The 9,377-nt window shown below is 45.6% G+C and overlaps 1 pseudogene and 1 gene segment (V, D, J or C); one reads left to right on the top strand and one right to left on the bottom strand.

The window, feature by feature from the left end:
• Positions 1-4,179: 4,179 nt before the first annotated feature.
• On the bottom strand, positions 4,180-6,323 carry LOC145362153 (T cell receptor beta variable 30-like). The segment is given in 3 exon segments: positions 4,180-4,191; positions 5,706-6,103; positions 6,287-6,323. Coding segments are annotated over 3 exon segments (447 nt in total).
• A 1,631-nt stretch (positions 6,324-7,954) lies between these two features.
• On the top strand, positions 7,955-8,624 carry LOC145362152 (T cell receptor beta variable 30 pseudogene; annotated as a pseudogene).
• Positions 8,625-9,377: the final 753 nt, after the last annotated feature.

The raw sequence follows: 9,377 nt of genomic DNA, 5'->3' as shown, positions 1-9,377 counted from the left end.
TCACCGTGAGGAACTTTCCCAACAACAATTCTTATTCAACACCTAACATTGCTTTCGAGTTGCTGACCTCCCTCTTACTCTGATTCCTTCTGTTCTTTCTATTTTTCTACATCTCTCTCTCTTTCCTCGATTCTCCACCGCACAGATGGCCTAATTTCCTGATCTCCTCTCTGTCTCTTCCCCAGATGTGGAGTCTCAGACTATCCTCCAGACTCCCGCCGCCGTTTCCAAATCTCCAGAGGACAGAGTGGGACTGAAATGCACTGTGGAGGGGAGCAGCAGTAGTCTCAGCTTGTTCTGGTACAAACAATACCCGGGGAGGGAACCGCAGCAGTTGTTTTACTCCGACACTCAAGGCCATGTCAGTCCAAATGAGGCGGTGGACGGTTTCAGAGCGAAGAGACCGAATGACGATGAGTTCAACTTGAATTCCTCCAGCCTGCGGGTGAATCACTCGGCCGTGTATTACTGTGCCTGGAGTCTTCACAGTGACTCAGAGAGATGGAGCAGTTCAACAAAAACCTCAAACGCCGCAGGAAACAGCTGCTTCACAAAACACTGCGCGGTGCTTTAAGAGACCGTGTTGTTTCGTGCAGAGCGAAAATCCTTTTGGCAGTCAAGGCAGGATTGTTATCTAGTGTGAGTGACTGAAGATAAAGAGACACCGGAAAAGGTGAACACGAAAAATACTGAACATGTTCGCTTACCCATTGACTCTGTCTGCATTTCCCTTTGCCCCGCAAAAGCAGACAGCATTCTTAAGGACCCCACGCACCCGGACGTTCTCTCTTCCATCTTCTTCCGTCGGAGAAAAGATACAAAAGTCTGAGGTCACGTACCAGCCGACTCAAGAACAGCTCCTTACCTGCTGCCTTCAGATTTTCGAATGTACCTACCTCACATTAAGTTTATCTTCCTTTACACCCTAGCCATGACTGCTACACTATATTCTGCACTCTCTCGTTTCCTTCGCTATGTACGGTATGCTTTATCTGTATAGCGCACAAGAAACAATACTTTTCACTGTATCCTATTACATGTACAATAATAAAGAAATCAAAGAAGGCTGTGCTGCCGCTAATAAATCCATCAACGCAAATTACTGCGGATGCTGGAATCTGATCAATCCAAATCCACTAATAAATCCAATCGAAATTCAAAAGAAATTTCTTTGCTCCAAGGATGCTGAGGATGTGGAACCCGCTATCACAGGGTGTGTCTCGTGGTGAACGTCCTCGGTTCACTTAAGAATTGAATAATAAATTGGAGAAGTAGATGAGAGCTTAGTTGGGATATAACATCAACTTTTGGAGCTACTGTATTGAACATTTCAGACTGAGGGCGAGTGTGTTCGCATCAGTTGGCTTTGATGAAACAAGTAATGATAGAACATGAGAGGAGACACCGAGAAGTGAAGAGGTTGGTTTTTTGGGACTCTGGTTTATTCCTTCAAGGGACCAGCAGATGGCAGCACATGACCACGAACTATGTCCTTATCTGCGAGAAGATTTATGAAGAGGGAGAGGCAGTGCAGTCGGAGACTGTTCGCCTAATCCCATCTGCATTGGCAATCGGAAATATCCTTCTGCCTAATCACACTTCCCTGCCTTTTCCCCGTAACCTTTCACATTCTTCCTTTGCAGATAGCGATCGAATTCCCTTTTGAAACCTCGATCAAGACTGCCTCCACCACCCTCTCAGGAAGCTTGTCCCAAACTGTTAAAGCATGTTGGAATGTTAATAATGTTTTCTATCATGATGACTGAAGCAAAGTATTCATTCAACTCCCCAGCCATTTCCTGGTTCCACATTATTCGTTCCCCACTCCATTCTATTAGACGCCTGCGTTCACATTCATGACCTAACGCGCGCATACACGGAGGTCCCCTTGTTCCTGCACCTCCTTTAAAGTTTCTCCCTTTGTTTTACATCGCATCCCCACTTTCTCCCTGCCCAAATGGATCACTCACTGCACTGAACTTCATCTGCCTCCTCTCCGCGCCCTCCACCAATTTGTCCGGTTGAACGTCAGGACTATTTCGCTCACTTGACAAGACCCCCAATTATCGTATCATCCGCTCCAGTTGGTTTCACTAAATACCTCCTGACATAAGAAAAGAATGTGTTCTCCCCCAGCCCCCCACCCTCCCCCCTCCCCCCTCCCGCGCTCATTTGAAATTTCTGCCCACTTACTCTGGAACGCCCATATCTCCAGTCCCCCAACTGCACTCCCACAATGACCTTACAGAGAAGATGTTTTCGTCCTCCGATCCAAACAGATTCTTTTCCAACCTTCGTGTTCCTGATTGGGATTGAAAATGCAGCCTTAATGAGGCAGTTTTTTAAAAAAAACTTTCGCTTTTAATTGAAATGGATAGAGAATGCGCTTCAATGGGGAGAGTGGAAAAAACAGAACTCTGTCCGGAGAACACGTGATGTGGTTGCAATGAGGAATAATTCAGGTGCATTAGTTGCCTATTGTTGATGCGCCTCCGCTGATTTTAGTAAATGTCTCTAAATGTGAAATCCCTTCATGTGATTTTTCTTTCTATCTTTCACTGGGAAATTCATACCGCTCTTTCAATTTTATCAGTTCCCGTTGGGGTTCGAACATTAGATCAACACTCCAACTTCGAAATTCGACGGAATACGGTAGAGTCTGTGCAACCTGTGCAGGAAGGAATTGAGGTAGAGGGCATCCAATCCCTCCAGATACCTGCGCCGCTCAATAAAGTCCTGGCTGGCTCCATAGTGGCCGCAAATCAACTTTCTTCCTCCCCTCCCCCCGCGTTAAGAAATCCTGACGCCTCTGTTGTTCTCAAATCTAACTGGTGGGAGGTATATTCAATGATCTAGTTGCTCCCTCAGGTAAACAATTCCGAAAATACCCGTCATCAGAGAAGAAATTCCCCTTCCTCTCCGACTTAGACTGAAGATGACTTGAGGCCATGCTCCCTGGATCTAGGTTTCCCAATGAGAGCGGAGCCTTCTCTCAGCATCGACACTTCTCGCTCCCCCTCACACTATTATATCTTGCTCTCAGATCACCTCTGCTCCTTCAAAAAATCAGCCCGGAAGTTAATCCACCATGTTCAGGACTCCGACCAGTGGATGCACTATTTTATCTATCGAATATTCTCGAATTTCTTTTTACTCCTGAAAGTAGAATTACGTCGACCACAATATTCTACATTGAAGGAAATGTAATCTAGGTTTTTGCAGTCTGTTTTTCTGAATTTCTCCTCTAAACCCCGGGATTGTTCTGTGGATCTGAGCTGTGATTCTTCCACATTTTCCCCTCTCCACCAACCCCTCAATGTGTCCTTGCAACTTCCTGCTGCTGCCAACTCCACATAAACCAATCAGGAGGTGAGGGGTGGGTCTGATACAGGAAAAGGGCGGAGCTGTCAATTAATATGGGGGCTGGGCTGTCGGTCAAACAGTGAGGAGGAGGAGCATTGCAATTTGAGTGTTTTCTTCCCAGTGAGAGCATTTATTTAACCGGGAAGCTGAAGAAGAACATGTATCTGTTGCTGGCTCTGTTCATCATGTTTCACCGTAAGGAACTGTCCCAAAAATAATTCTTATTCAACATCTAACTTTACTTTCCACTTGCTGTTCTCTCTCTTCCTCTGATTCTTTCTGTTCTTTGGGTTTTTCTACATCTCTTTCCTCGATTCTCTGTCACCCAGAGTGCTCAATTTCTTGATCTCCTCTCTGTCTCTTCCTCAGATGTGAAGTCTCAGACGATCCTCCAGACGCCCGCCGCCACTTCCAAATTTCCAGGGGAGAAAGTGGGACTGAAATGCAATCTGGAGGGGAGCAGCAGCAGTACTCTCAGCATGTTCTGGTACAGACAGTACCCGGGGAGGGAGCCGCAGCTGATGTTTTACTCCCAGTTTGCAAATCATATCAGTCCAAATGAGGCGGTGGACGGTTTCACAGCGAAGAGACCGAATGACAATGAGTTCAACCTGGAGTCCTCCAGCCTGCGGGTGAATCACTCGGCCGTGTATTACTGTGCCTGGAGTCTTCACAGTGACTCAGAGAGATGGAGCAGTTCAACAAAAACCCCAAACGCCGCAGGAAACAGCTGCTTCACAAAATACTGCTTTTAGCGGCCGTCTTTTTTTGTCGTGCAGAGGGAAAATGCTTTTGATGATAAAAGCGGGATTGCTGTCAAATGCGGAACTGGAAATAAAGAGACTCCGGAAAACGCAAACAGGAAGAGGATCAGCGGTGTTGCTAGAACTGAGAGGTTGCAATTATCAGGGAAAACCGAACATGTTCGCTTACCCATTGATTCTCTCTACACTTCCCCCTGTCCCGGAGAAGCAGACAGCATAATTAATGACCCCACGTACCCCGAACATTCTCTATTCCATCATCTTCCATCGGGAAAAACATAACCAACACTCGTGACAGACCAACCGACTCAAAAACACCTTCTTCCCTGTTGCCGTCAGACTTTTGAATAGACCTACCTCACATTAATTTTATCTTTCTCGACACCCTAGCTATGAATGTAACACTACATCCTGCACTCTCTCGTTTCCTTCTCTATGCACGGTATGCTTTGTCTGTATAGCACCGAAGAAACAATACTTTTCACTGGGTACTATTACGTGTGGCAATGATAAAGAAATCAAAGAAGGCTGGGGGTGAGCTGCCACTAATAAATCCATGAAAACAATTTACTGCGGATGCTGTAATCTAAATGCAGTAATAAATCCAACCGAAATTCAACAGATACTTCTTTGCTCAAGGTTACTGAGGATGTGGAACCCCCTATCACAGGGACTGTCTCGCGATGAGCAACGTTGGTTCATTTAAGCGTCAAATAATTAAGTAGAGATGTAGATGAGCGATATGTTCGGATATAACAGCAAATCTTCTGGAGCTAATCTATTGAGCATCGTTTCAGATTGAGGGCTGGTGTGTTCGCATCAGCTAGTTTTGATTAAACCAGTAACGGTAAGACTTGAAGACGAAATAGCTGGGGCATTTGAATGAAATGACTGAAAGAAATATAAAAATATTGAAGTGAAGAGGCTTGTTCTTTTGGACTCTGGTTTCTTCCTTCGAGGAGCCAGCAGGCGGCAGCACATGACCATGAACTATCTCCTTGACTTGCGAGAAGCTTGATGAAAAATGGGAGATGGGGGGGGGTGCTCACCAACCGTGAATTATTTTTCAGTATGAAGAAGCGCGGCTTGCGGCAATTCCAACACAAGGAAGCCCCAGAGTGGATTTTGCGACTGGAAATCAGTTCGGCCGAAAGCACTTTGGAAGAAAACTCACTCTGGATTCGCAAGAAGGGAAACTCTTCAAAAGTCAAGATTGGCTTGAGACGTAATCGACAAAATTGCTCCGGTTTCCTCCCACACCCCAAAGATGTGCTCTTAGACTGATTGGTGTAACAAATTGTCCCTAAATTATTCTCCCCTTAATCTGGTTTCCAATGGGGGTACCATAAGCATAGACATGGGTCAAGGACGGAGGAGGAAAAAAAAATTGTTAAGATGGCGGCGAGGGTTCGTTGGGCCGAAGGGCCTGTTTCCCGTGCTGTGTTGTTCTTTGAAGAATCCTAACACACCATTAAACTCGCTGTTTTGTTATCATTCTGACTTAACCTGATATTCACATTCGCTATCCTTAATAATTCATTTTGTCCTGCTTCTTCTCCAATCGCACATTTTATCTACCAAAATGAACTGTGAAACCACGTTTTGGTTCAAACAGGTGTTTGCTACTGCCTTTGGGGTTTTTGTTGCACTGCTCCATCTCTCTGAGTCACTGTGAAGACTCCAGGCGCAGTAATACACGGCCGACTGATTCACCCGCAGGCTGGAGGTCTCCAGTTTGAACTCATTGTCATTTGGTCTCGTCGCTGTGAAACCATCCACCGCCTCATTTGGACTGACATGCTCTTTACCGTTGGAGTAAAACATCTGCTGCAGCTCCCTCCCCGGGTACTGTCTGTACCAGTACATCCAGAGAGTACTGCTGCTGCTCCCCTCCACGGTGCATTTCAGTTCCACTCTCTCCGCTGGAGATTTGGAAACGGCGGCGGGAGTCTGGCGGATAGTCTGACACTCCACATCTGAGGGAGAGACAGAGAGGAGAGATCAGGAAATTGGGCACCCTAGGTGATAGAGATGCAAGGAAAAATAGGGAAGAGTATGAAAATAGAAAGGGCAGACGGAATCAGAGGAAGAAGGAGGTCAGCAAGTGGAAAATAAAGTTAAATGTTGAATAAGAATTATTGATGGGGAAAAGTCGTTACCGTGAAATATGACGAACAGAGCCAGCAATAGATGCATCTTCCACTTCAGCTTTCCTTTTAAACAATCTTTCTCACTGAGAAGAAAACACTCAAATTGTAATGCTCCGTCTCCTCACTTTTGATTGACAGCCCTACCCCCTATAGACTGATGGCCCCGCCCTTTTCCTGTGTCAGCCCCGCCCCTCACCCCTTGATTGGGTTATGCGCATTTGGCAGCAGCAGGAAGTTGCAAAGGCACATTGAGGGGTTGATCGAGAGGGGAAAATGTGGAGGAATCACAGCTCAGATCTACAGAACAATCTCGGGGTTTAGAGGGGAATTCATATTCCAAAATGCTTTAACTCTCTGGAACGATCTTCCTTGGGAGGGGGAGAGATGGGGTGGGGTCCCCCTGCACAGGAAGGACGCTGTTACATTCTGTCGAATTTCGAACTTTGATCGCTAATCTAATGTTTGAATCCCAGCAAGAACTGATAACATTGAAATTTCCAAATGACAAAGAACGGATTACCTGAGGGGATTTCACATTTAGAGATGTTTACCAAAAAGAGCGGAGGAAAATCAACAGCAGGCAACCAAAACACACCACAAAAGCAAAATATTGCGAGGCTCAAATTTGAAATAAAATGTGCAATTAAACCTAATACCAGATTGCAGAAAGAGTACTATCCAATTAGCGTCAGTGAATTCTCCACGTTAACTTGTCTCTTAGTATCCAAAGGGGTGGATTAGCCTTGAGAAATGTTTGAGTTTCGAAGATAATGCTGAAATGGGAGTGCGAGCATCTGGTTAAAATGCTCTTTCTGAGTGTCGTTGTAGACTACTTGGGCGGAATCGCCTTCTTCTGCCCTCTACGTGTCCTATGGTTCTAACTAACACAACCAAATTGGCTTTGCTCTATATTTATACATGATTGCCACGTTGTCTAAGGATATGCTATCTTCGAAACTCAAACATTTCTCATGGCTAATCCACCCCTTTGGATACTAAGAGACAATTTAACATGGCGAATCCACTGATGCTAGTTAGAGAGTACTCTTTCTGCAATCTGGTATTAGGTTTAATTGCACATTTTATTTCAAATTTGAGCCTCGCAATATTTTGCTTTTGTGGTGTGTTTTGGTTGCCTGCTGTTGATTTTCCTCCGCTCTTTTTGGTAAACATCGCTAAATGTGAAATCCCCTCAGGTAATCCGTTCTTTGTCATTTGGAAATTTCAATGTTATCAGTTCTTGCTGGGATTCAAACATTAGATTAGCGATCAAAGTTCGAAATTCGACAGAATGTAACAGCGTCCTTCCTGTGCAGGGGGACCCCACCCCATCTCTCCCCCTCCCCCCTCCCAAGGAAGATCGTTCCAGAGTGTTAAAGCATTTTGGAATGTGAATTCCCCTCTAAACCCCGGGATTGTTCTATGGATCTGAGCTGTGATTCCTCCACATTTTCCCCTCTCGATCAACCCCTCAATGTGCCTTTGCAACTTCCTGCTGCTGCCAAATGCGCATAACCCAATCAAGGGGTGAGGGGCGGGGCTGACACAGGAAAAGGGCGGGGCCATCAGTCTATAGGGGGTAGGGCTGTCAGTCAAAAGTGAGGAGACGGAGCATTGCAATTTGAGTGATTTCTTCTCAGTGAGAAAGATTGTTGAAAAGGAAAGCTGAAGTGGAAGATGTATCTATTGCTGGCGCTGTTTGTCATATTTCACGGTAACGACCTTTCCCCATCAATAATTCTTATTCAACGTTTATCTTTATTTTCCACTTGCTGACCTCCTTCTTCCCCTGATTCCGTCTGCCCTTTCTATTTTCATACTCTTCCCTAATATTTCCTTGCATCTCTATCACATAGAGTGCCCAATTTCCTGATCTCTTCTCCCTGTCTCTCCCTCAGATGTGGAGTCTCAGACTATCCGCCAGACTCCCGCCGCCGTTTCCAAATCTCCAGCGGAGAGAGTGGAACTGAAATGCACCGTGGAGGGAAGCAGCAGCAGTACTCTCTGGATGTACTGGTACAGACAATACCCGGGGAGGGAGCTGCAGCAGATGTTTTACTCCAACCTTAAAGACTATGCCAGTCCAAATGAGGCGGTGGACGGTTTCACAGCGAAGCGACCAAGTGACTATGAGTTCAAACTGGAGACCTCCAGCCTGCGGGTGAATCACTCGGCAGTGTATTACTGCGCCTGGAGTCTTCACAGTGACTCAGAGAGATGGAGCAGTGCAACAAAAACCCCAAAGGCAGTAGCAAACACCTGTTTGAACCAAAACGTGGTATCACAGTTCATTTTGGTAGATAAAATGTGCGATTGGAGCAAGAAACGGGACAAAATGAATTATTAAGGATAGCGAATGTGAATATCAGGTTAAGTCAGAATGATAACAAAACAGCGAGTTTAATGGTGTGTTAGGATTCTTCAAAGAACAACACAGCACGGGAAACAGGCCCTTCGGCCCAACAAGCCCGCGCCGCCATCTTAACAATGTGTTTTCCCTCTTCCGCATAGGGGGTACCATAAGCATAGACCCATGTCTATGCTTATGGTACCCCCATTGGAAACCAGATTAAGGGGGGAATAATTTAGGGACAATTTGTTACACCAATCAGCCTAAGAGCACATCTTTGGGGTGTGGGAGGAAACCGGAGCACCCGGAGGAAACCCACGCAACCACGTTCTCCCGGTGTCTGCGTGGGTTTCCTCCAGACGCTCCGATTTCCTCCCACAGTCTGAAAGACTTGCTGGTTAGGTGCATTGACCCGAACAAGCGCCGGAGTGTGCCGACTATAGGAATTTCACAGTAACTACATTGCAGTGTTCATGTAAGCCTTACCTGTGACTAATAAATAAACCTGCTACATTCACTAGTAACGCCAAAGTACGTCTCTTCTCAACAGAGAACTGACCTCTCTCTGAATCCAACCCTGAAGGACCTCAGACTTGTCCACATTAAACTGCATTAGCCATTACTTTTCCCACTTGAAGGCCCAGCAATGTACTAGTAAGGATGTCAGAACTGAGAGTTTATAACAATGAATAAAGATTGAAAGATAGAAGATGTTTATCTGGAAAATAAAATACATTATAAATAAGATAA

Source organism: Carcharhinus amblyrhynchos, unplaced genomic scaffold, assembly GCF_965287045.1.
Source record: "Carcharhinus amblyrhynchos unplaced genomic scaffold, sCarAmb.v2.hapA scaffold_37, whole genome shotgun sequence".
NCBI lineage: Eukaryota > Metazoa > Chordata > Chondrichthyes > Carcharhiniformes > Carcharhinidae > Carcharhinus > Carcharhinus amblyrhynchos.
Note: the sequence above shows the minus strand (reverse complement) of the source record. Positions and strands in the feature narration are given on the sequence as shown.